Here is a 27,410-nt window from a genome sequence, read left to right on the forward strand (position 1 = left end):
CCAACATCCTGTCCTCACAGTGGCCAACCAGATGCTTGTGGGGAACTCACAAGTCAGATCCAAGCACAAGAGCACCTCTCGCCTCCTGCGGTTCCCAGTGTAGTAGTAGTAATAATAATAATAATAATAATAATAATAATAATAATAATAATAATTGTCAGGGTTGTTACGACTACTCCTGAGTAACGACTCTCCACATGCTTGTCTTTCAAAAGTCTTTATTAGTGCACCTTATTTACAGTGTAACGAGCTGCTGGTTTCATGTCTTCTCATTCCGAATCAGAATCCGGCACTGCCCCTTTTTGCAACTTTGACCAACATAAAAGCCTCGGGACAGTGAATCTCCACCCTTCCCGCCTCTCTCTCTTCCTGCCTGTGGAGCAGGGGCTCTCCAATGCTGCCAGAGCCCTGGCACTCTCTCTCAGTCTCCTGACTCACCTCTTCAGACCCCGCGCTTTCATGACTGCTTGGAGACGGGCTGCTTCTGATGAGAGGGGGGGGTTCTCTGTAATCCCTCCCCCTAATAATAATAATAATAATAATAATAATAATAATAATAATAATATTTATACATACATACATACATACATACATACATACATACATACATACATACTGTTGGAAGGGCAAGTAGCCATCGATAGCCTCCTCCTCCTCCATGAGTTTATTTAACCCTCTTTTCAAACCTCCTGTGGGAGGGAGTTCTGTAGTTTAACTATGTGCGGTGTAAAGGGCTTTCTGTCCTGTTTACCGGTCACTTTGGTGCTGCTAATGCAGCTGAAACAACGCAGGGGCCAGCAGTTACGAGTTAACAGCCACAGCAGGTGCTGTGATTCTCCAGCAGGTTGACTCCACCCCTGGGGGGGAACTCCATTGCTTCTCAAGGGCAACCCTTTATATACCCCACCTTTCCTCCAAGGAGTGCAATGTGTTGAGCAGAGTTCTTCCTCTCCCTATTCCATCCTTACAACAACTCTGTGAGGTAGGTTCATCTGAGCGTACATGACTGGCCTAAAGTCACCCAGTGGCTGAATGGAGGATTTGAACCCTGGTCCTCTAACCACTACACCACACTATCTTGTGATTCCCAGAAACTGGTATTAAGAAGAACATTGCCCCTGAAAGTGGCTGCAGAACATCGTCATCCTGGCGTTTAGCCACTGGTAGTCTTAGCTTCCATGAAAATGCCAGTGCTTATGATTTTTAGAAGCACATTATTTCAATTTCAATGCAGGAAATTGCATACAGGCTAAGACCATTCTTATCTTACTCTCGACTCCCCCATCCATGCTATATATTTAAAGCAGCATCAAACCACTTTAAACCGTCATGGCTTTCCCCAAAGAACCCTGGGAACTGTAGTTTGCCAAGGGTAGCTAGGAGACCCCTATTTCCTTCAGAGTGCTTTAGCACAATTCTCTTTTTTTAAAAAAATATAATTTTTATTGATTTTACAAAATAAGACAAAACATACATTTCATATTCACCCACCCTCCTCTACCCTCCCCCCACGAGCCCCCTCCTGCCCGGAGCAGGACCTATGCCGGGAGAACAGAAGAAGGCGGTCCATTTTATAGCCGGGTTTATCCCCTCCCCCTCCCCCCCCCAGTTCCCACTTCTGCCACCAGTGAGCCCTAGGGTAACGGGGGAAGACAGAGGAGGACAGCCACCCAGCTCATAAGAAAAGAGAAAGAACAAACAACAAAAATAAAAAAATCATAATACACTCAGTCCTCTTTTAGTTAACATTATTTTTGTGACTTCCCCTCGTCTTTCCCCATTGATTTTCACATCTTCTCCTACTCAATCGTTGCAATTTCATTATAGCAATTCAACTCATAATCTTTAAACCTAAATTCATACAGCATATCATTATCATTTCACATTACCTCTTATTTTAATTGACATAAAATTCATCTTCTCCCACCCCCCCAACCCACAGTGCCCCCCCTGACACGAGTAGGCCCATGGGTGACGAGCAATTAAAGATGTTTCCTTTTATAGCTTGGTTTATCACTCCCCCCCCTCCCGCCCACAGAACCTCTCTCAGCACAATTCTCTTCCTCCCTGCTGAAGAATCGCACCCAGCAGCAAGCTGGGCCAGTTTAAACAGCCAAAGCTGTTTTCGCTCCGCGGAGAACGTAATCCCATCTCCAAATCCTCTTTTCACAAAATCCCTGTGCGGTTCCACCTCCAATTAGCGACCAGCTCTTCAAATCCCACAGCCTCGCCTGCTTAGCACAGCCTGAAAGCTTGCCAGCTGTGCTCTGTGCGCACTTGCGCTCGCCCTAATTTGTACCAAATGTGCTCCATTAATATCCTCTCCTTTCCCCCCACTATAAACAAACAGTTGCATCACCAGGGGATCGGGGCCAGGTGGATACTAGGAATACCCCCCCCCAATAATGACTATTTTATTATTATTATTATTTGCTTGGGTCTGGCTCCCATCCTGCATTGCCCCAGCCTTGCAGCACATTTTTAACCCCCTGGAAGTGGGGAAAAACGGGCTTGTATTGCCGCATTCCTTTTGCATTTGACTTTTTTTTGCTGTGCGTAGAGAGCATGGCTTAGTGGTAAGGTTTGGGGTTTTTGTTTTTTTGTTTTGGAAGGGGTGTTAGTTGGACCGGCAAGACCAAAGTCATGTTTACACTACAGGTCTCAACTTGCAGCCAGTTCTGGAGCCCACAAAGAACAGGGTGCCCCACCCATGTTTTTGGCCTGTGTGTATCCTTTCTCCATCCCTCCCTCCCATGTCACTGCTCCGGTCCTGGCCAGCTGTGGAACACACAACAGGAGTTGCCTAGCAACTGCATCAGTCCCTCCCAGTTGGCGGGGGGGGGGCAGAGAAGCATCAACCACATAGGCCCTTGAAACCTTGACATGCAAGGGCCCCCAGTCGAAAATGGCCTGTCTTCCTTTTCCTCTTTTTTAAAAAAATCATTTTTATTTGTGAAATATACTCGGAGTCGAGAGTGAATTTCATGCTCTTTATTCAGCTCGTAGTCATCAAGGAGAAGAAGAGAAGGAGAATGCCCTTTTCCCAAAACCATCTGCTTCTATACATTATTTACACAATGGGCTTGGCGTGATTGGCTACTTCAGGGCTACACCTGTGGGCCAATCAGTTTGTGGATTGACTTCTGCCAGCAGCCTGATTGGCTGCTCCTGCAGGCCAATCAGGTTGCGGATTCACTTCTGCCAGCCGCCTGATTGGCTGCTCCTGCAGGCCAATCAGGTTGCGGATTCACTTCCACCTGGAGTTGGATTGGGTGGCTCCTGCGGACCAATCAGACTGCTGATTCTGGATCCTATTGTTCTATGATTCAGCTCAGTACATAACAATTTGATTTTACAAATGCAAGTTTATTGCAATTGCAAAACTATATAAAGAGATTTCTCTGAATCTCCAGACCTTCACCCCCCCCCATCCCCTCCATGGGTCCTTATGTCAACATAGGGATGCGGGTGGCGCTGTGGTCTAAACCACTGAGCCTCTTGGGCTTGCCGGTTAGAAGGTCTGCTCTGTCGCAGCTCCTGCCAACCTAGCAGTTCAAAAGCATGCAGTGCAAGTAGATAAATAGGTACCGCTGTGGCAGGAAGGTAAACGGTGTTTCCGTGCGCTCTGGTTTCTGTCACGGTGTCCGGTGACACTAGAAGTGCTTGAGTCCTGCTGGCCACGTGACCCAGAAAGGTGTCTGCAGACAAACTCCAGCTCCCTCGGCCTGAAAGCAAGATGAGCACCGCAACCCCATAGTCGCCTTTGACTGGACCTAACCATCCAGAGTTCCTTTACCTTTACCTTTTTTACCTATGTCAACATTTACAACTGCATATCAATCCGTTATCCAAATTTTCATCTGAGTTATCCTTAGTCTTTGTTACCTTACAAGTGAGATTAAAATCCTGCTCATGTTTTCATCTGCTTACAATGGTCTCCTAAGTACATTATAAAGGGTGGCGCTGTGGGTTAAACCACTGAGCCTCTTGGGCTTGCCGATCAGGAGGTCGGTGGTTTGGATCCCCGCGATGGGGTGAGCTCCCGTTGTTTGGTCCCAGCTCCTGCCAACCTAGCAGTTCAAAAGCACGTTAAAGTGCAAGTAGATAAATAGGTACCGCTGTGGCGGGAAGGTAAACGGCGTTTCCGTGCGCTGCTCTGGTTCGCCAGAAGCGGCTTTGTCATGCTGGCCGCATGACCCGTAATCTGTACGTCGGCTCCCTCGGTCAGTAAAGCGAGATGAGCGCCGCAACCCCAGAGTCGTCCGCGACTGGACCTAATGGTCAGGGGTCCCTTTTTAAGTACATTATAAATTGTTCCCATTCTTTTTTTAAAGTTCTTGTCCTCTTGGTTCCTGAGCTTTCCAGTAAATTTAGCCATTTCAGCATCTACTTGGTTTGCTAGTCTTCCCTGGTTGGAATTGTTTCTTCCTTCCATCTCTGGGCTAGTAGCATCCGGGCTGCTGTTTTCTTCCTTTTTCCATCTTTATGTCCCAACACCCCTATTTCCAATAAGGAGGGGTTTTTTTTTCATAATGTAGCCTCGCAGACACAAACAGTCTTATGCAAAATGTTTGCTCTTGCGACCACAAGTGAAAGTATTTTAGCCTGAGCTGCAGTTCTTTCCGTGAAAGGTGACCTTCACACAGGTCCACCTTTATGCTACTATTTTTGCATGTCCAATTTTTGCTTGTCCGATGAACCGTTCAATTTCTCCTTTCCTGTTTTCATTTATACACTCCCATCTTGTGTGTTTGCACCTACATTTATCCTTTGCAAGCCACTTTAGTCTAAAAATTGTTTTTTTGCATGGGGCAAGGGAAGGAAGCAAGGTATAAATATGTGAACTGAAACAGCTCATAGCCTCTGGGTGTGGCCTCTCAAACTGGGCGCCAGAAATAGATGTGGTCTTGTCTAGCGGGGCAGCTCTAGACATCTCAGTGGCTGAGGCAGAAACCTCTTTTCTGCAATCAAGCGCTACATAAATTATATGAAATAAATAAGTAAAATCCAAATTGCTTCCTCTTTTCCACTAACAGCCATGGGAAATTAATGGACAATCAGTGGCTATTAGCCATGATGACTGTGTCCTGCTTTCACTGCAGAAGCAGTATTCCTCTCAATACCAGTTGCTAGGAGTGGGGTTGGACTAGATGACCCCCAGGATCCCAACTCTACCATCCTTAAGAAGCAGCTCCTAGGATTCTTTGCAAAACCCTGTTTCCACCTCTCTCCACTTTAAACAAGTGTTTTTTGTCTCCTGCTTTTGATGGGTTGACTAAACTGTTCTCCCTTTTCCCTCTGACATACTTTTAAATATTTAAAATACTCAATACTTTCCCTCCCTAGACTAAACATCCCCAGTTCCTTCTGACTGCCCTCATGCCATTTGTGCTCAGTTCTCTGAAAACATCCTTCTGGAATGAAGAGGCGGTTCTGCGGCTTCTCTGAAGGCCAGGAGATGCCACCTGGCTTATATTTATCTCCTGTTTGGCACTCACTGATTGTGGGACAAAGCCTTTCGTGTTTGCAGTCCCAGATCTGAGATGGTCTTTGAGCTGGGTCAAGAGGTTAGTAGGCTCTGGTGCCTCTGAAAAAAGTTTGTAGGGGAGGAACATGTGATAGTGGTTAAGAGTCCTCTCCATGTCTCATTCCCCCCTGATTCATTTCTACACATTTTTGCAGTGTGTCCATTTATATATTCATGGAAATTAATCATTTGAGTGCAATGGCATGGAGAAAGCGAAAAGTTTTCCTCCCTTTCTTGTAACACTCCTGGACATGCAATGAAGCTGAAGGTTAGAAGGATAAAAGAAAGTCCTTCTTCAGACAGAGCATAGTGGAACTGTGGAACTCCCTGCCCCAGGAGGCAGCGATGGCTACCAACTTGGGTAGCTTTTAAAAGAGGATTAGATGAATTCATGGAGAACGAGAGGCCTGTTAATGGCAACTAGCCAGAATGGCTCTGCCCTGCCTCCACAGAGGCAGAAATGCTTCTGAATACCAGCTGCTGGAAGCCTCTTGTACCCAGGTCCAGCTTGTGAACATCCCATAATGGGCTTCTCATTGGCTACTGTGAAAACAGGATGCTAGACCATTGGCCTGATCCAGCAGGCTCTTATGTTCTCCTAATAAACACATTTTTGTGCAATGTTTTGATTGTTGTTGTTTAATCGTTTAGTCGTGTCCGACTCTTTGTGACCCCATGGCCCAGAGCACGCCAGGCACTCCTGTCTTCCACTGCATCCCGCAGTTTGGTCAAACTCATGTTCGTAGCTTCGAGAACACTGTCCAACCATCTCATCCTCTGTCGTCCCCTTCTCCTTGTGCCCTCAATCCAGTGTGGTGTAGTGGTTAAGAGCGGTGGACTCTCGTAATCTGGGGAACAGGGTTCGCGTCTCCGCTCCTCCACATGCAGCTGCTGGGTGACCTTGGGCTAGTCACACTTCTTTGAAGTCTCTCAGCCCCAACATCAAAAAAACCAAGATCATGGCCACTGGTCCCATCACCTCCTGGCAAATAGAAGGGGAAGAAATGGAGGCAGTGAGAGATTTCACTTTCTTGGGCTCCTTGATCACTGCAGATGGTGACAGCAGTCACGAAATTAAAAGACGCCTGCTTCTTGGGAGAAAAGCAATGACAAACCTAGACAGCATCTTAAAAAGCAGAGACATCACCTTGCCGACAAAGGTCCGTATAGTTAAAGCTACCGTATGGTTTTCCCAGTAGTGATGTATGGAAGTGAGAGCTGGACCATAAAGAAGGCTGATCGCCGAAGAATTGATGCTTTTGAATTGTGGTGCTGGAGGAGACTCTTGAGAGTCCCATGGACTGCAAGAAGATCAAACCTATCCATTCTTAAGGAAATCAGCCCTGAGTGCTCCCTGGAAGGACAGATCGTGAAGCTGAGGCTCCAATACTTTGGCCACCTCATGAGAAGAGAAGAATCCTTGGAAAAGACCCTGATGTTGGGAAAGATTGAGGGCACTAGGAGAAGGGGACGACAGAGGACGAGATGGTTGGACAGTGTTCTCGAAGCTACCAACATGAGTTTGACCAAATTGCGGGAGGCAGTGCAAGACAGGAGTGCCTGGCGTGCTATGGTCCATGGGGTCACGAAGAGTCGGACACGACTAAATGACTAAACAACAACAACAATCCATCTGTTTTGGTTTTCTCCAGGTTCTCATTTTTCTTGTGCCCTCCAGCCAGCTGAGGTACGAAAAGGCCCACCCATTTGTCTCCATGGCAACAGAGCGACCTCTTTGGATATGTTCATGGTACTTGCCTAGCCAGCCAAAGCCATTATCTCGACAAAGGAGCTGATTTGGCAGGCCTCCTCTTAGCCATTCTACCCTCACAGAAACAGGATTTCAGGTTTGGAAGGGACCCATACAATATGTTTGTATGCAATTTTGCCTAAGATGCAAAGTTCGGGAGAACTGCATTGCAAAATTCAGAGCAGTGCAAATTTCAAAGGAGAGCTGTGCTCTGCTTCTCCCATTGCATTCAAACGTGTCGATGAAGAAGGTCTGCCTCTCAAGGTGGGCTGAATCTTATTCCTTCCGCTTCTCTAGACTTTGGGTTTAAAAGGGCTTAGTGTATCCCTCTTTGGGATCATCTCTTAAAATTCCCTTGCCCTTTAATCTCAGCTTCTTTGCCAGGCTCAGTGATTGGCAGCCCCAGGGATCCTGCCAGCTTCCCACTCCAGAACGCCCACAAACCTCAGCTGGAGTCAATTACAGTGTAGAGAGTCCAGCCAAATTGCCAATCCAGAAAGAAAACCTGATTATTAAGCAATTAAAAGGAGGAGGCAAGCAGGACAGGCAGTGCAACCTGGTCCTTTCGGCCTTCTTTTAGGACCTGAACATTTTTAAACAGCTGGGCAGCAAAAACCCCAAGGAGCTCCCAGCCTTCTGTGATCTTTACTTCACACCCCCAGAGAGTCAGAACTTGGGATGCAAAGAGATCACTTCCAAACTCTGCTAGAAAGTTCGGCTTGTGATAGATGTGCTTTCCAAAGTTCTCTGTGCATGTCTCGTAAATGGTTTTATTTTAGCTAAAAACCTTTCCAAACCGAGGAATATTTAGAACTCGGCAAGAGGTACTCGACAATGCAATGAGAAAACAATGAAACACTACCATAAAATCAATTTTCTAGTGGGTTTTCATTGTGGTTAGCCATCCCGACTGGCATGGAGATACCGGGGGGCGGGGCGGGGGGGCGGGATGTGGATTTTTGCATAAATAGATAGCAGACACTAAATGAAATGAAATGAATGACAATTCGTGTCATTCATAGCCACGAATAGCCTTGTCCTCCATGAATTTGTCTAATCCTCTTTTAAAGCCATCCAAGTTGGTGCCCATCACTGATTCCTGTGGCAGGGAGTTCCATAGTTTACCTACATGCTGCAGGAAGGACTTTCTTTGATCAGTCCTGAATCTCACTTCTGTATTGGTGGGTGGCATTGCCTTAATAGTTTTCCGGCGTAGGGGTGGAGGTACGCCTCCTCACCCCTATGTCATGGCCGGCTGTGTCATCTGTGTTGGGAGGCAGCCCCAGCCAATCAGCCGGCAGGGTGGGTGTGGCCGCGGGACATTTCATCTTGGCGCGGCCGGCCGGCTCCCTCTTCATTGCCTCTTCGTCAGATCACCCAGCCCACCCGCCCTCTTTTCGTGCTTTGCTCCGATATGACCTTGCCATGGCAGTTGCCGGCCGCCATGTTGTTGGGGCTGGGTAGGGATTTTTTCCACTTGGCAAATTGGCACCAGCCACTTGGTTTTCGCCTACCTAGTAGCAATCGTCACAACTTTTGTGAGGTTAGGCATTGGGTAAGCCTTTGTTTGGTTGGAGGGGAGGTTGTTGCCTCGCCTGCCCCTCTTCAGTAAGGGTATCCTGTTAAAGGAATCTGGGGTATGAATACTGTCCGAAGCCTGGGCATGGGCTAGGGCCATGTCACAACCCCTACGGGGACCCCTCAGGGTGGTGCCACCATCTGACGTAAGTTACAGGGCACCCCCTATTGGTGATTTACCCTCCCGTGGCCTCCCTGCAGATGGGCAGGAGTCAAGATATAGCCTGGCTTTACCCCTGTCATGGTCCGGTCGGCGGGCGGTTGAAGCCCTGATTGAGGACGTCAGGACCAGAGGCAAGATGGTGATGTAGAAGCAGGAACAGGTGCAGGGCTGAGGGTCCAGTAGCAGGCAGTCACATGGTCAAGGAGCAAGGCAGAGGTGAAGGTCTGGGAGTCAAGGAGCAAAGCGTCGGCAAGGCAAAGGTCCAAGGGTTGAGGAGCAAGGCATCAGCAGGGCAAAGGTCCAAGGGTCGAGGAGCAAGGCGTTGGCAAGGCAAGGGTCCAAGGAGCAAGAGGCCAGAGGCAACCAGGCAGGGATAGCGTTGCCGTGGCAAAGAGCTGAAGGGAAATGCTGAGCTTTTATCCCTCCCAGCTCCTGCCACCAGGTGCAGTGAAATATCAAGTGGCCTCACCTGAGTGGTCACTCCTTGCTTCTCCAGCACAAGCTGAGGTCTTCACCTGAGTGGCCACTTCTTGTTTCTCCAGCACAAGCTGAGGCAGGCCCCAGTCCTGCAAAGCACTACAGGCCCCAGAGCCTGACTCCTGCCCATACTCCTGAAAACCCCAATGTCTAAGCCAAACCGCTCACATCTGTAATCAATAAAGTTGTGGCCTATTTCAACCCATAAACCAAAATACTCCATGTCAGTGTGATTTATTGTTCTCCTGTGAACTTTGTGGCTCAGGTGCCTTGGTGCGCATTAGAAGCAAAACTTTCCTCTACCCGCTTCCTTACCTTTTCTCCAAATAGTCCCAAACACTGCAACTTTTCTTCATAGGAGAGTCACTCCCATCACCTCGATAATTTTGTTTGCTGTTTTCTGAACCTCAGAGGCAGTCTCTAAGGTAAACCTCTGCAACCAGCTACTGAGGACTACAGCTCTGACACTGTAGTCCAAAACAGCTGATGGGCGCCAGGTTGCAGAAGACACTTCGAAACGTATGTTTGACCCATGTTGCCACCACTGCCCCAAGTACAGGGAGACATGTACTGAGGGATCTATGGCTGGAGGTGGTTGGAGGATGGATGGCGGCTAACAGATTGAGATTAAATCCTGACAAGACAGAAGTACTGTTCGTGGGGGACAGGAGGCGGGCAGGTGTGGAGGACTCCCTGGTCCTGAATGGGGTAACTGTGCCCCTGAAGGACCAGGTGCGCAGCCTGGGAGTCATTCTGGACTCACAGCTGTCCATGGAGGCGCAGGTCAATTCTGTGTCCAGGGCAGCTGTTTATCAGCTCCATCTGGTACGCAGGCTGAGACCCTACCTGCCTGCAGACTGTCTCTCCAGAGTGGTGCATGCTTTGGTTATCTCCCGCTTGGACTACTGCAATGCGCTCTACGTGGGGCTACCTTTGAAGGTGACTCGGAAACTACAACAACTAATCCAGAATGCGGCAGCAAGAGTGGTGACTGGGAGCGGCCGCCGAGACCACATAACACCGGTCTTGAAAGATCTACATTGGCTCCCAGTACGTTTCCGAGACAATTCAAAGTGTTGGTGCTGACCTTGAAAGCCCTAAATGGCCTCGGTCCAGTATACCTGAAGGAGCGTCTCCACCTCCATCATTCTGCCCGGACACTGAGGTCCAGCACCGAGGGCCTTCTGGTGGTTCCCTCGTTGCGAGAAGCCAAGTTGCAGGGAACTAGGCAGAGGGCCTTCTCGGTGGTGGCGCCTACCCTGTGGAACGCCCTCCCAACAGATGTCAAAAAGGAAAACAACTACCAGACTTTTAGAAGACATCTGAAGGCAGCCCTGTTCAGGGAGGCTTTTAATGTTTAATAGATTAATGTGTTTTATTCTTCTGTTGGAAGCCGCCCAGAGTGGCTGGGGAGACCCGGCCAGATGGGCGGGGTATAAATAATAAATTATTATTATTATTATTATTATTATTATTATTATTATTATTATTATTATTCCTCTGTGCCTTGAGATGCCTCTTTCTTCTCTCCCCAGTTTCCAGGCCTCAGAGCTCTCCAGAAGACCTGAAGGTGCTAACGGGGAATGTCAACCGGTTAAACGAAAGCTTCCGGGACCTCCAGCTGACGGTCCTGCAGCAACCTCTCAAAGGGGACTTCCTGGACCACATCTGGCGCCTGCAGGACCTTCTTCAGAACCACTCTGACTCTCTCCTGCTGATGACCAGCTCCCTTCAGAAGCTGGAAGGGGCCCTCGGGAGCTTGCGGTCCCAAGCGGATCAGACAGACCGGGCGGTCTCCGGCCTACGGGAGGCCTTGAACCAGCAGAGTGACTTGGCACAGATGGAGATCTACAAGGTCTCCGTGGAGGGGAACAGCAGCCGACTCCTCCTGAGGCACCACGAGAGCTTGCTGACGCAGCTGGCGTCCCGGGTGGAGGGCTTGAACGACCAGCTGACCATGGTGGGTGGGGAGGTGGGCAGCATGAACCGGACCCTGTCCTACGACGTGGGCATCCACCACACCCGCATCCAGGACCTGCAGGTCCTGATCAGCAACGCCAGCGAGGACGCCCGCCAGATGCGCCTTGTCCACATCGCCATGGAGCAGCAGCTCAAGCACGAGCTGGCCATCCTCAACAACGTGACCGAGGACCTGCGCCTCAAGGACTGGGAGCACTCCATCGCCTTGAGGGACATCTCGGTCATACGAGGTAGGGGTGGGGCGGGAAAGGCCAGCCGTTCTCACCGGGAATGAGTGGGCAGGGGGACGCTCATCAAATTTGCAGGGGACAAAATAGAGGGTGGGGGAGGTTATTGGTTTGTCTCAATTATGTGTTTTATGGTGGGGCATGTGCAGAGTGCCCCATCCCAATGCCAGCAGAGTGTGCCAAAAGAACAAAGCAACACCAAACCATTCTAGGAAGAGTCAGTTGCTTTACTTGCAGTATAATGCAGTTCCAGTTACATAAAGTTGTATGTGGAGTCTCCTTGCAGCATATAGACCAGGCATCCCTAAACTTCGGCCCTCCAGATGTTTTGGACTACAATTCCCATCATCCCCGACCACTGGTCCTGTTACCCAGGGATCATGGGAGTTGTAGGCCAAAACATCTGGAGGGCCGCAGTTTGGGGATGCCTGATATAGACGATGCTCTGAAGCTTGCCTCAAGCACATCAGCATTTATACTGTACAGTGGTACCTCAGTTTATGAACACAATTGGTTCCGGAAGTCTGTTCATAAACTGAAGCGTTCATAAACTGAAGCAAACTTTCCCATTGAAAGTAATGGAAAGCGAATTAATCCGTTCCAGATGGGTCTGTGGCGTTCATAAACCGAAAATTCGTAAACCGAGGTGTTCATAAACTGAGGTTCCACTGTATATTGTGGTGACTCATTCTCACATGCTTGCTGACTCGTTCTCCCATGCTTAACTAGCTGCAGGTGCAGGACAAGTCACGGCCAAGTTAAACAGCACACCAAAACCAGCCCTTTCTCGTCCCTTTTCCTCCGCATGCATAAAACCCCCATATAAATTAACATTTTATGTTTTCATCTCGTATTTTTATGCTGCAAACCACCCTACGGATGAAGGGTGGTATACAAATTTAACAAATAATGATAATATGGAAATGATGATAATAGATTGGGAGGGGCAGCTAATAACTCAGGAGCTAGAATCAGGATTCCAGATGACTTTAACAGATTGCAGAACTAGGCCAAAACTAACAGAATTAAATTCAGTGGGGTTCCGAATGTCAGGTTCTACTGATAAGCAGGAAGAACCAGGTGCACAAGTATAAGATGGGGGGCACCTGGCTTGCCAATAGTACGTGTGAAAAGGATCCAGGGGTCTTGGTGGACCACAAGTTGAACATGAGTCAACAGGGTGAAGCAGCAGCAGCAAAAAAAGGGGCTAATTCTATTCTAGGCTGCATCAACTGAATGAGTGTCCAGATCAAGATAAGTCATAGTCCCACTCTATTCTGCCTTGGTCAGATCACACTTGGAGTCCTGTGTCCAGTTCTGGGTACCACCATTTAAGAAGGATAATGTACAGAACAATGTGACCAAGATGGTAAAGGATCTGGAAACCAAGCCCGATAAGGAATGGCTGAAGGAGCTAAAAATTGAATTCTTAAAAATGCGGAACAAGGATTATTTGGCATCTGTAACAGTCCTAGTTCTGTCATAGGTATGAGCTTTCGTGTGCATGCACACTTCTTCAGATACATGCACACGAAAGCTCATACCTATGACAAACTTAGTTGGTCTCTAAGGTGCTACTGGAAGGATTTTTTTAAATTTTGTTTTGACTACGTCAGACCAACACGGCTACCTAGCTGTAACTAGTCCTAGTTCTGCAGATCAAGTGGGCATATATGAGGGTAAGGTAGGTAAAAGGTAAAGGCAAAGGACCCCTGGATGGTTAAGTCCAGTCAAAGGCGACTCTGAGGCTGCTGTTTACCTTCCTGCCACAGTGGTCCCTATTTATCTACTTGCACTGGCATGCTTTTGAACTGCCAGGTTGGCAGGAGCTCACCCTGTTGCGGGGATTTGAACCACTGACCTTCTGATCGGCAAGCCCAAGAGGCTCAGTGGTTTAGACCACAGCGCCACCCAAGTCTTTTATATATGAGGATAAGGGGACCTCGTAGGTAATGTGCATTGTGTGCTATCCAAAAACCTTTAAATGATTTTTAAGTGATCAGGAAGAAAGAGAGAGGTGGTCTGAGGTGTCACTTTAGGCAAAGGCTTAGTAGAAATTTTCACTGTCGGTATTTGGACCTGTCCCATAAACTCGAGCAGCAAAATCTGCCATCCTAGGCAGCCTAGGTGGGGTGGGAGCCATTGATGCTGCATTTTCCCATCTGGTGGAAACTCATGTGCTCCGCCGATCCAGGAGCTTTCCTTTTGGATGTTGTGCCCAACCCTCTGGATTTCTAATATCGGGATTGGCTTCACCACAAAGGGTTGCTGGGGATTTACTTTAGCAGATGGAGTCAGCGCACTAAAAGGGGAGGCCTCTCGCTTGCCTTTGGGGGTTCATTGTGGAGACGGATGGGGGGGGATTGGACCAGCATCCCCCAGAAGCTTGTGCACAGAGGGAATGGCTTGCGGTTCTTTGAATGAGAAGCCTTTTCCATTTGGGACACCCTGAATCCAGCCATCTGTGAATCGCCCTGAGATCGTGTGACAAAGGGCACTATCAATAATTCTAGAGTGTTTACTGGCCCAGTATACCTGAAGGAACATATCCACCCCCATCATTCTGCCCGGACACTGAGGTCCCTCCCTGCGAGAAGTGAGGTTACAGGCAACCAGGCAGAGGGCCTTCTCGGTGGTGGCGCCTGCCCTGTGGAACGCCCTCCCGTCAGATGTCAAGGAAATAAACAACTATCTGACTTTTAGAAGACATCTGAAGGCAGGCCTGCTTAGGGAAGTTTTTACTATTTGATGTTTTATTGTATTTTTTATATTTTTGTGGAAGCTGCCCAGAGTGGCTTCCATATTAGTAGTAATACGGTAGTAGTAGTGCTGCCACGGTAAATGATTGAGTCTTACAGATGTGGGGTGGGCATGTGCCCCCTGTAAACAGGTCAATTCCATCCACCGAAGTGGTTGAGCTGGCACTTATGGGACAAGGCGATCTTGTGGGTCAACTGGTCCGCAGAACACGACATTCCTGAAAATGAGCATGTACACGTGTGCACACTACCGTAATTCACTGCATGATCGTTGCCACCGCATAATCATCGCACCCCATTGTTTGGAAATAAAAACAGGCATAAAAAAGGTGACAATTATGTGGTGAATCCCATATAATAAAGTGCAAGTGTCTCTGCGTCCAGTCCCTGTGTCCCTGTGTCGACGCTACTGCGCATGTGCCCCACGGACACAGGGATTGGACGCAGAGACTTGACGCACACACACACACACACACTCTCCCCACCCCCACCCCTCTGCCTACCGTTTCCCTCGCAGTCCTCAGAAGAATCACGGCCTTCTCCTGGGCGCCCGCTGGCCAGCTAGGCTCAGAGGAGCGCCCTAACGAAGCAGCAGCCGTTGAAGGGGCCAACCGGCCCCCCACACGCTGCCGCCGCCGAAAAAGGCTGAATGTTCTAGCGCCCGTTTATTAAACGGGCTGAATGACACTAGTGTGATAATATTAAACTAGTCTGTACTAGATTGGAAGTTCCTGTTTCCAAGCCTTTGGAAGGCCCAAACTGCATGGCTTCTCCATTCGTGATGTTGCTGGTTTGGTTCTTGGACCTGGGGGCAGTCGCAGGGGCAGAAACGGGGCCAGGTCAAAAACTGGGCAGAGATCAAGACCCATGGCTGCTACCAGCAACTAGACGCTTGGGCCAAGCCCTCACACCAGTGGCTGAGATTGTTGAGAAAAGTGTAAGGTCCGGGCTTCATAGAACCATAGAACTGTGGAGATGGGCGATGCAGGAATCCCAACGAATTTGGGATCTTTGTGAAATCTTGGTGGGTTTGAAATGAAACCAGGGCTCATCGCCCTTCTCTTTCCATTTTAGGGCCACCTGGACCGAAAGGGGATCAAGGCAACGAAGGGATGGAAGGGGAGCCCGGTCCTCCTGGCTTACCTGGCCTGCAAGGTGAGGCATCATGCATGGCAGATTGCGCTCCTCCTGGCTCTGCTAGTGCTCTGTTTGCCACAGCTGTGTGTATACTAAATGTCCCAATTCTAGGCATTTTCTTTGGACTTCCTAGAGGAGAGGACTATCGATGACAACTAACCAGGGTAGCTCTTCTCTGCCTCCACTGGATACCAGTGGCTGGAAACTCCAGGAGGCCCTTGAGCTCGGATCCTGCTTGCAGGTTTCCCATAGGCATTTGGTTGGCTGCTGTAGGACCACTAGATGGGCCACTGGCCTGATCCTACAGGCTCTTTCGATGTCCTTGTTCAAAAGATCTCAGGTAGGAGTTGACGGGCAAGGTGATTCTGCCTGAAATTTTGGAAGGATGCTGATAGCATTGGTCTAGGTCAGCCTTTCCCAACTTGGTGCCCTCCAGATGTTTGGGGGCTACAGAACCCATCAGCCAGCACATCGGAACAAACATCAGCCGTAAGTGCTCAAAATATTTCTCTCCGAAAGGGCCCTACAGGAGAGTCTCTGCATCTTTTGGCTGCAAAATTCAGTTTGTGGGTTTCTGGTTAGCCACTGTGAGAGCAGGGTGCTAGATTAGATGGACCACTGCTGGCCTGATCCTGCAGGACTGCCTTTACACTCTCCTGCTCTTAATGCAAGCATTCAAGGTGAATCCACTCTCGCCGAGATTCAGTTTCTCCCTAACAGCTCTTATCCTTTCCATCTGATCGCAGGCCAGTCGCCCTCCGTGGTTCCATTCAAACAAACAAGAACGCTTTCTTCTTCGCTGCCTTTGCTTGCGGAAGGTCTTGAGTTTACCCTGGCACTGCGTCACTAACCACTAACCAGATGGCTCGCAGGCAGGAAGCAAAGGGTTAGCCTTAGCAGCGGGGAGGCAGATCTCTCCTCTCGGCTTAAAAGACTGTGTTGGGGCAGCAGGGGAATGAGCTATCTCTCTGGGGGGCTCCCTCTCTGGAAGAAAACCTTGGCACATGGAAAAGGGGGTGCGTGGTCGCTCGCAAGCTCTGGTATTTTCCAGGGTCTTCCGATCTGTTTTGTGGGTTTGGAGTGAGCTGCTTAAAGTTTCAAGAAACTCCCTCTCCCCCCCCCCCAACCTCCTTCGCCGAAACCGCTGTTTGTAGAAGTGAAATTCAATTAAAGCCCTGAAGGAAAACACGATTTTCTAGCTAAGTGGAAGCTTATGTTACGTGCTCTCTGAAAGCTCTTGGCTGGAGGACAGAGTGGCACCATTAAACCACCTGTAATTGCCTGAGATTTCTGGCACGGCAGAGTTATGGGAGAAATGGCCTGGGCTGGATTTAGATTTCCTGGGGGCACCCAGTTGCCTGGGAGGGGGTGGAACAGGAGAGGTTGCCTTGCCGTGATTGCTTGCTGGGTTTTTATCTTGGGCCATGCCCTGTGTGAGGTCCGATTTTAGGGCTGGGGCTGGGCTGGGATGCCCCTGATCTCTTGCAAAGCTTATCCTGCATTTCCCAGTGGGTATTCCTCAACTTATGTTCTCACAGAATTCAAGAGTTGGAAGCGAGCCTGAAGACCATCTACCGTAGTCCAAACCCCTGTAATGCAGAAATTTGCAGCTGTCCCATACGGGGAATGATCCTGCATCCTTGGTGTATTCAGAATTGTACTCTAACTAACTGAGCTATTGGTTTCAATAAGGGCTCGCCCACAATTTCCATTTGAGCCATGCCTAGAAAATATGACTCTTTAGCAATAAATCAGAGTTAATACCAATCTGTGGGAAACTCTTCTTTCTTTCTTTCTTTCTTTCTTTCTTTCTTTCTTTCTTTCTTTCTTTCTTTCTTTCTTTCTTTCTTTCCTTTCTTTCCTTCCTTCCTTCCTTCCTTTCTTTCTTTCTTTCTTTCTTTCATCTGTCATGTTTGTATTTTGAAAAAATTATAAATGTTTTTTAAAGTAAGGGTAAAGGTACCCCTGACCATTAGGCCCATTCACCGACGACTCTGGGGTTGTGCACTCATCTCGCTCTATAGGCCGAGAGAGCCGTTGTTTGTCTGCAGACAGCTTCCTGGTCATGTGGCCAGCATGTCTAAGTCACTTCTGGTGAACCAGAGCAGCGTACGGAAACGCTGTTTACCTTCCCACCGGAGCGGTACCTATTTATCTACTTGCACTTTGACGTTACATAGAATCATAGAGTTGGAAGAGACCACAAGGGCCATCCAGTCCAACCCCCTGCCAAGCAAGAAACACCATCAAAGCATTCTTGACATATGCTTGTCAAGCCTCTGCTTAAAGACCTCCAAAGAAGGAGACTCCACCACACTCCTTGGTAGCAAATTCCACTGCCGAACAGCTCTTACTGTCAGGAAGTTCTTCCTAATGTTTAGGTGGAATCTTCTTTCTTGTAGTTTGAATCCATTGCTCCGTGTCCCTCCTCTATATGACATCCTTTTATATATTTGAACATGGCTATCATATCACCCCTTAACCTTCTCTTCTCCAGGCTAAACATACCCAGCTCCCTAAGCCGTTCCTCATAAGGCATTGTTTCCAGGCCTTTGCCCATTTTGGTTGCCCTCCTCTGGACACGTTCCAGATTTCACCCATAGAACCCATAAAATGGGCATGCAGAGTTGAAGAGTAGCCTGAATTTGGACTGGTCATGTTGTGTGGATGCCTGATGATTGTCTTCCAAAGCAACTACTCTATTCCAAACTTAAAAATGGAAAGCGTAATGCTGGTGGTCAACAAAAGAGGTTTAAAGACTCTTTCAAGGCAAATCTTTAAAAATGTAGTATAAACACTGACAACTGGGAAACACTGGCCTGTGAGCGCTCCAGTTGGAGAACAGCCTTTACCAAAGGTGTCATGGGCTTTGAAGACCCTCAAACTCAGGACACAAGGGAGAAACGTGCTAAGAGGAAGGCATGCTTGGCAAATCCACACCGTGATCAACTCCCACCTGGAAACCAATTTCCCCACTGTGGAAGGACATGCGGATCCAGAATTGGCCTCCACAGTCACTTACGGACCCATTGTTAAAATCGTGTTTATGGAAGACAATCTTACTCAGCTACGAGTGATCGCCAAAGAAGAAAGAAGACTTTGACGTGCTTTCAAACTGCTAGGTGGGCAGGAGCTGGGACTGAACAACGGGAGCTAACCCCATCGTGGGGATTTGAACCGCTGACCTTCTGGTCGGCAAGCCCTAGGCTCTGTGGTTTAGATCACAGCGCCACCCACATCCCCCCTTTTTTAAGAAAACCCACTAAAGAGTGGGGGGGGGAGTGGACAAAAGGAAGCCCTAACTACGGTAAGGCCACTTAGCGGGTTCATGGCAGAGGCAAGATTCGAACTGAGGGCTGGGAAAGACCGCTGCCCCAGACCCTGGATATCTTCTGCCAGGCCCTGTAATGGAAAGTCCAGAGGTAAACAGGTCAGTGGCCAAGTTCAGTTCGAAGCATCTTCCTGTGATCCTTTTGACATTTGTCTGGAATCTTCCCTGTTGCCATTGAGACTTGCCCTGTCTGAATGCATTTTCTGCCGCGGATGAGCAGAGCAGAGCAGAGCCTGGCTTTGATTTGATTTAATTGATTTCATTATCTGTGCGTGGGCTTTTTGGGTTTGTTGAATTTTGCAGTCTAGGATTTATCGTTCGTAGGACCGCTTTTAAGTTTTTTAAACATTACATTCCCTGATGTTTGCTCCTAAGATTTTTATGATTATTATTTTTGTGGCTATTCCACTTAATTCCCGTTAGTATAGCTGGCTTGCCTGTTGAGATTCGGGTGGTGCCTGCTGTGTTGTGCACCAAATCTTTAAAAAGAGAGGTATTTGGAGCCTTTCGGGTTTTGATAATGGCCATCCAAGACCAGTTTAGGTGTAATGAGGTCGATATGAGGCAATATGACTGCCCGGCGACTGTAATGGAGATATAAGAGCAGCCCTTATGGCTTCCATTGGCCCAAACCCAACTGCATATTTACCGTATCCTAAGCAATTTTCTCCAAGGCCAATACCAGCACAGGTCCTGATAAATCCAATGCTATATATCCATGGTAAAATCCATCCACAGACTGCTAAGGGCCTCAACAACAGAAAGGAATCCCCCAAAATGTTGAGAGGCAGCCCGAGGTCCAAATATCTGGGGAAAGAAGAACAAGCTCAATCAACCTCATCTCCCTTTTTTTTTTATTCCGGCTTGTTCTTATAACTTTTGTATATGTTTGCCCTTTTAAAACTGCTTCTCCGTGACCATAATAAACTGATTGACTGGCGGAAGAACAAGCTAATCCCTCGGTTTGGTTCCGTCGGGCTCCCACGTTCTAGATTGTGAGAACGTGAGATGAGCCTGCATGCCCAGGACTGTCAGGATGTTGGAGAGTGGGGCCGGAGTCTCACTTGGGAGAGGGGGGCAGTGATTTGAGAGGACCTGTGCCACCCAGGAGGCGAGTCGGAGGCAGGAAAAGCTTCGGAGGTGAAGGGTGGAGCACAGGAGGGGTCGAAAGAAGAGGAGGAAGAGGCAACTGAAGGGATAGGTGCTTCCCCACCCTCTCCTGCACCCCTGCCTCCCAGAACCAGAAGGGGACTGAAAAGAGAGGAGCAGAGGATGTTTCCACGCAGGCACAGTCTCAAGCTGCAGATAGTTTCAAAGAGAGTGAATTGGGCAGGTTCTCCTCACTATGCCAACTGATTATCCCATCCTTTCTTCTGCATCAGATGGTCAACTGCTGCCCTGGGTAGTTATCTTTCCACAAGGGCCAACATTGATGCTGAAATCCAGCATTGCCTGAGCTCTGCGAGTGCAACTTTCTCCTGACTGAAGTGCAGAGTGTTTGAGGACTGGGACATTTGCAGGGAAATCAAAATGCTTGCTTACAAAGCTATTGTACGGCCAACCTTACTGTATGCTTGTGAAACATGGACCACTTATAAACGCCATCTCCAACTCCTCGAAAGATTCCATCAATGGTGTCTCTGAAAAATTTCACACATCACTTGGGAAGACAGTCGAACTAATATCAGTGTACTGGAAGAAGCAAAGATCACCAGTGTTGAAGCAAGGATTCTTCAACATCAACATCATTGGACTGGACATGTTGTGTGGATGCCTGATGTTCGTCTTCCAAAGCAACTACTCTATTCCGAACTTAAAAATGGAAAGCGTAATGCTGGTGGTCAACAAAAGAGGTTCAAAGACTGTCTCAAGGCAAATCTTTTAAAAAATGTAGTATAAACACTGACAATTGGGAAACACTGGCCTGTGAGCACTCCAATTGGAGAACAGCCTCTACCAAAGGTGTCATGGGCTTTGAAGGCACTCGAACTCCCGCCTGGAAACAAATGTCCCCACTGTGGAAGGACGTGTGGATCCAGAATTGGTCTCCACAATCACTTACAGACTCACTGTGAAAACCGTGTTTATGGAAGACAATCTTACTCGGCTACGAGGGATCGCCAAAGAGAAAAGAGGTCAACTGCTCCTGCGCTTCACAAGCCCACCAGCTTCTCCCCAGCAGAAGCCACTTGGCATTCCAAGCAGAGCAGGCAGGAATCCAGACGAGATTAAAATCTGTGCCAGGATTCACTTCAGCTCCTCGCAACTGCCTCTCGGTGAATGAATGTCTCATCTCACCTCTTAATAGATCGTTGTGCATCTTAGCAGGCCTTGCTCCTGTCAGAAGTGATCTGTCCTAAGGAAGGGGTCCTTCCCACGCTCCTGGAGATTAAGAGCTAAGTGGCCTCAGCATCTTATCTCATTGACATCCACGGGGCGGGAGGCTCTCCAACAAACTGTCTTCCCCTCGCAATTTAGAGAAAGCTGACATGGATCGTACCTCTGGGCACCGAGTCCTGTAATGTTGTGTTAACGTAAAGTTGGAAAGGAGACTCTAAACTATCCAGATTCCTGGCCGGGCTTTAAATGAGCTGTTACCGCACAAGGAAAAGGTCTCAAAGCCGCTGCAGGGCCTCCTCATTGAAAACATATGCCTGGCACCCCCCAGGATCTTGGCAAATGGGATGGCAGGCTGCAGTTAGTGGGTGAGACAGTGTGGCATAGTGGTAGTTGGGACCTGGGAGAGACCAGGGTTCGAATGTCGCCCCTCAGCCATGAAGCTCAGAGGGTGACCTTGGGCCAGGCTCTGCCTCTCAGCCTAACCTACCTCACAGGGCTGTTGTGAGGATTCGATGAAGGGGAGAGCAATGTGAGCCACCTTGAGCTCTGTGAGGAAAAAGGCGGGATAAAAATGCAATAAAGAAAGAAATTAGTGGGGGTGGAGAAAATGCCAGAATGCGGCCTCATAACTCCAAGTTTCAACTGCCTCGTTTGCGTTGAGGCAGGTGGGCTCCTTCCACCTGGGGAAGGTATTTCTGTAGTAAGTGGGCATGAGATTCTGGCACCCAACTCCTCTTGTTAATTATGCTGTTTTAAATGTGCATTTTTATATTTGACTTCACTTAGCAATGGCTGGGTCCCCCCCCCCCCCGAAATGTTTAAGATTTTTTTGTTAACTTTGTTTGTGTTAAATATGTTTTCTGTAGTTGACTTCCTTTGTAATGTTTTATTTTGAAATCTTTAAGAGATTATTTTAGCTTTCTGTTAATTACAGTATGTTGCTTTGACTGTATACTCTATATTTGACTTCGTTCAGATTGTTTTGTTGATGTTTTAATGTGCTGTAAACCGCTTTGAGATTTTTCTTGGAAATATAAAGTGGTGTAGAAATGAAATTAATACTAATATTATTACTAATAATAATACTGCAGAGAGGCTAAAACGATCCCAGCAATCAGGATACTACATTTATGAGCCAATCTGCTAAATTTGCAAAACTGATTCTCATGGAATCATGAACGTGTAGAGTTGGAAGGGACCCCGAGGGCCATCTAGTCCAGCCCCCTGCAATGCAGGAATCTGCTTCTAATGTGCAATTATTGTGCCCATGTCTGCTCAGAGGTCAGTCCTGGGACTACAGCCGCAATTTGCAAATGCAACGAGAAGACGCTCATGACTGACATATGTAACTTGCAGATTTCAGTTTGGATTTTAAAAATAGGGTGAAATAGACCCTCTGCGGGTTTCGCCTGGTTGGGACCCCCCTTTTCTTCTGCGCTTGGCAAAAGGCAGCGCCAGAGTTTGTTTTTTCCCCTCATTTGTTTTTCAAACTTAGAGCAAAAATCTTTCTCACAGACTCATGGCTGTTTGTGTAGTCATCCCTTAAGACTTAAGTCATAAATTCATGCAGCGATGGGATCCTCCACATTTTCTCAGCCTGGGGCTGGGGAGAGTTGAAGCTCAGCAATATCAGGAAGGTCACAGGCTCTCCATAAGTTTTATAAGCTTGGCAGAATTTGGGGTGTGGAGAAAGGACAGTCTCCAGGTGCATGAAAGCTGGGGTGTTGGTGCCTATTGTTCACCGTTGAAACCACAGCATGCAATTTCACGAGGAACGCACCAGATCGTGACTTTTCCTTCTTCTCTCCCTGAATCTAGGATTCCCTGGCGAAAGAGGACCTATGGGGCAGCGTGGGCAAAAGGGCGACCGAGGAGACCTTGGCCCACGAGGAATGCCTGGGCCACGTGGAGTTGCAGGTACGATGCGCTATTTTAAAGTGTCCGAATGTCTTCCTTACCCGCATTCAGAGGAATCAGCACAGCAGCGCTTGCCAACCTTAGAATCTCAGAAGTGTAGAGCTGGAAGGGACCCCAAGCGTCATCTAGTCCAACCCCCTCCAAGTCAGGAATCACAGCTCAGGAATCCATGGCAGATGGCCATCCAACCTCTGCTTACAAACCTCCAGTGATGGACATCTACAATCTCCCGAGGGAGTCTGTTCCACTGTCGAACAGCTCTTAACGTTAGAAAGCTCTTCCTGATATTTAGTCGGAATCTCCTTTCATGCAACTTGAAGCCATGGGTTCGAGTCCTACCCTTCAGAGCAGGAGAAAAACAAGCTCAGGCACAAAGCAAGGGAGGGGCGTAGGGGGCAGGCTGACCCTAGCTCCAGTCTGGTGGGGGCAGCGCCCCCGGGCCCTGGCCCGCCCCTTGCCTCCTCCACCCGAGCAGGGAGAAGCAGAGCACGTTACGGAGCGGGTTGCCGGGCGGCGACGGCGGCAAACTGCTCCGTAGCACTCTCTGCTTCGGAGCGCACCAGCCGAGCAGAGCAGCGCCAACTCGGACGGACTGCGCATGTGCGGACATGCACAGTTCATCCTGCATCATAACGCATGCACGCTTGCTCCCTCTTCCATGTGATAGCCCTTAAGGGTCATCTAGTCCAACCCCCTGCAATGCAGGAATCTCAGCTAACCTACCTCTGTTTAAAAACCCCCAAGGAAGGAGAGTCCACAACCTCCCAGGGGAGTCCATTCCACTGTCAAACAGCTCTGGTGGTCAGAAAGTTTTTTCCATATATTTAGTCGGAATCTCCTTTCTTGTCACTTGAAGCCATGGGTTCAGGTCCTACCCTCCAGAGCAGGAGAAAACAAGCTTGCTCCCTCTTCGATGTGACAGCCCTTGAGATATTGGAAGATGGCTCTCCTATCTCCTCTCAGTCTCCTCTTTTTCCAGACTAAACATACGCAGCTCCTTCAACCGTTCCTCATAAGGCTTACTTTCCAGACCCTTGATCATCTTGGTTGCCCTCCTCTGCACACCTTCCAGCTTGTCCACATCCTCCTCAATTTGTGGTACCCAGAACCTTTTCAGGCTCATTGACACATTTGGATTTTTGAGTGAGGGGCACGCGCCCCCAGTCCCTCCAGTCACTTTCATCCCCCTTCCCAGAAAAATCAGAGAGAGAGAGAGAGAGAGAGAGAGAGAGATGCCACGTTTCCCATGGTGTCTGAGTAGAATCATAGAATTGTAGAGTTGCAAGGGAACCCCCAGGGTCATCTAGTCCAACCCTGTGCCATGCAGGAGTCTCAAATTAAGAGTGCTGGATAAAAGTCAGCTTCCGTGGAATTAATTTGACCCTTAAACAACACAGACGGTACAAAGAGGAGGAAGTGAGAAGGAGGGCTGTTCTTCCCACTTTTCCAAGTGAGAAACAGGTAACCACCCTCACCAGGTCACGATCAAGGTGGCATTAAAGGACAAGACCCCAAGGATCCCAAGTTGACAACGAAAAAGCATGTTGACAAGTTGGGTTATGTTCAGAGGAAGGCCTATGGAGGCATCATGATTTATCTACTCAAATTTTCACCCTCTGTCTCCAGTGGGAATGAGTTCCACAGTTTAAATCTCCTCTGTATGAAGGAGTCCTTCCTTTAATCTGTCCCAAACCTTCCAAAATTCAGCTTCATTGGATGGTCACGAGTTCTTTGAAAATGCCGCTTCGCTTAAATTATTGCTCTGAATTATCAGCGCTGACGAATTTTCTCATCCAAAGAAGGGTTATTATCACGGCCCTTTACATACCAAATGTTTACATACTTTTTTGCATATGCGCCGCAGATATTGTGGGACCCTTCATTTCCTGCCCCCCCCGCCTAAAAAGCACACCCCCTGTGCCCCCCACCAGCCCAAATTCCTGGCTCCTGCTTCCTGTTGGCTTTGAGCCCGGCATGTTTGAGATGGCTTCATGCTGCGCCTATTGCCATTTGAGTCTCATTAACTCCCCTTGCCCCCCAAACCCCTCTCCTCCTTCAACCTCCCGCATTGCGGCGTTTTGATCCTCGGGCAGCTTGTCAGAATAGTTTAGCGGGATGGGAAACAGCCTTGGTCTGGGGCCTGTCTGTGAGATCTTCCCATAGATACAGGAATAAAAACTATTAGGAAGAGGAGAAGAAACACTTCTTCTTGGGTTGGTGAATTTTAGAGGGGTCCCCCCCTCTCCCTTTGTGCCTTTTCAGAAGCCTTCTCCAATTGTTCCTGTTGTTTATATCACACTTTTCTTCCAAGGAAAGCCAAGGCGACTTAACATGGTTCTTTTTCCCCTCCCCATTCTATCTTCACAACAACCCTGTGAGGTAGGATTCTGCTGTGTTGGGAAAGGCTCAGGAAAGGGCCATCCAAATGATCAAGAAAATGAAGAAAGGTTGAGACTTTTTAGTTTAGAGAAAAGGCAAGGAAGAGATGCCGCGATAAGAAGTTTATAAAAATTATTCTTCTTAGCGTGGAGGAAGCGGACAGAGAAAAATTATTATCCTGCTCTCAAAACACTAGAACTTGTGAACATCCCACAGAGGCTGAATATTGTTAACCAATGGAACTCAGCCCCACAGGATAGCCACCAACTGGGACGGCTTGAAAAGAGGATTTGACAAATTTGCAGGTGTTTGTCATAGAACTGTAGAGTTGGAAGGGACCTCAAGGGTCATCTAGTCCAATCCCCCCCAAGGCAGGAATCACAGCTCAAGAATCTACGGCTAGAATCCAACCTCTGCTTAAAAACCTCCAAAGAAGGAGAGTCCACCTCTTCTTGTGGGAGACTGTTCCACTGGTGAAGAAGCTCTTACTGTCAGAAAGTTCTTCCTGATGTTGAGTCAGAATCTCCTTTCTTGCAACTTGAAGCCATTGGTTCAAGTCCTACCCTCCAGAGCGTAGAAAACAAGCTTGCTCCATCTTCCATGTCTGAGATATTTGAAGATGGCTCTCCTTTCTCCTCTCAGTCTCCTTTTTTCCAGGCTAAACATCTCCAGCTCCTTCAACCGTTCCTCATAAGGCTTGGTTTGAGGCAATTGATCATCTTGGTCTCCCTCCTCTGCACACCTTCCAACTTGTCAACATCCTTCTTAAATTGTGGTGCCCAGAAAGCATCTGGAGAGCACCAGGTTGGGGAAGGTTGATCTAGGCTAGGAGGCCAGCGTCTCTGCCAAGGCTCCCCACTCCATTGCCCGTCGAGCAGCTCCCTCCTCTAGCCTGGGAAACTCTCTGTGGCCAAGGCGGCTGGATTCCCTTGTTAGGAAGAAAGTTTATCTTGGCTTCATGGCGCTACCCGTCTCCATTTGCCTTGGCACAGGGGGACGGCGGTCGGCGGGGCTCTTTCGCTTCCAGAAAGTTTTATCTCCCTCTCCATCCCCAGAAGACAGATTAGATGGGGAATGGACAGAATGGGTCTCTTTCTAACTTGCTTGGATGCGCAAGCCAAGGGTGATTTACACAAAAAAAGTGTGCATCTTTTCTAGTGATGGCTGTTTTCGATCACCGCTAACGGCTAAAAAATGCTTATCTGGTTCACACTCGCAGGATGTGAGCTAACACACTAATGCTCTCATTCTGAAAGCCGGGAAACCGAAAATGAGACAACAACAAATCCCCTCACCATAAAAACAGACCAACTTATTTACCCGGAGGAGCTTATGCCTGATGGTTAAGTAAGGAAGCTATGGGCACACCAGCATTTTCCACCCAGGAGACACCTGTGCTGGGGGTTGGACTAGATGATACAGGTGGCCAACTAGGGAGATGTGAAGAGTTCTCTATCTTAGAGGGATTTAATATTTGCATTCCGCTTTCCCAACAATAAATGTTGAGCTCAAAACAGCACACACTAACCACACGAGCAGCCTGGATCCTAGAATGCCCCCTTTTTTTGGTCTGGTGCTCAGCTCGCTCTGTGAGAGCTTGGGACCCAAAAGCAAATGTCCCCCTTTTGATCTGCGGGATGTTGGAGGGTATGTGATCCAACAAAATAGCATAGAAGGCAAGTAGGAAGAAGAAGTTTATCAGTTAGAGCGTGGGGCTGATAATGCCAGGGTTGCAGGTTCGGTCCCTGTATACGACAGCTGCATTGCAGGGGGTTGGAAGGTTCCCTTCCAATTCTATGAAAACAATTAATAGAATTCAATTCATAGTAACTTATACTGTTGCCA

The 27,410-nt window shown here is 48.3% G+C and overlaps 1 protein-coding gene across 3 annotated transcripts in view; it reads left to right on the top strand.

Moving 5' to 3' along the window:
• SCARA5 (scavenger receptor class A member 5) overlaps nucleotides 1-27,410 on the top strand; it is a 95,527-nt gene that overhangs the window by 45,645 nt on the left and 22,472 nt on the right. For all 3 annotated transcript variants that reach the window (XM_035110732.3, XM_088666982.1, XM_088666983.1), the window contains exons 4-6: nucleotides 11,031-11,705; nucleotides 15,536-15,616; nucleotides 23,088-23,186. In XM_035110732.3, the coding sequence (XP_034966623.1) occupies nucleotides 11,031-11,705; nucleotides 15,536-15,616; nucleotides 23,088-23,186 (855 nt within the window). The remainder of the gene's footprint in view (nucleotides 1-11,030; nucleotides 11,706-15,535; nucleotides 15,617-23,087; nucleotides 23,187-27,410) is intronic.

Source organism: Zootoca vivipara, chromosome 3 (genome assembly GCF_965207765.1).
Source record: "Zootoca vivipara chromosome 3, rZooViv2.hap1.1, whole genome shotgun sequence".
NCBI classification, from domain to species: Eukaryota; Metazoa; Chordata; class Lepidosauria; order Squamata; family Lacertidae; genus Zootoca; species Zootoca vivipara.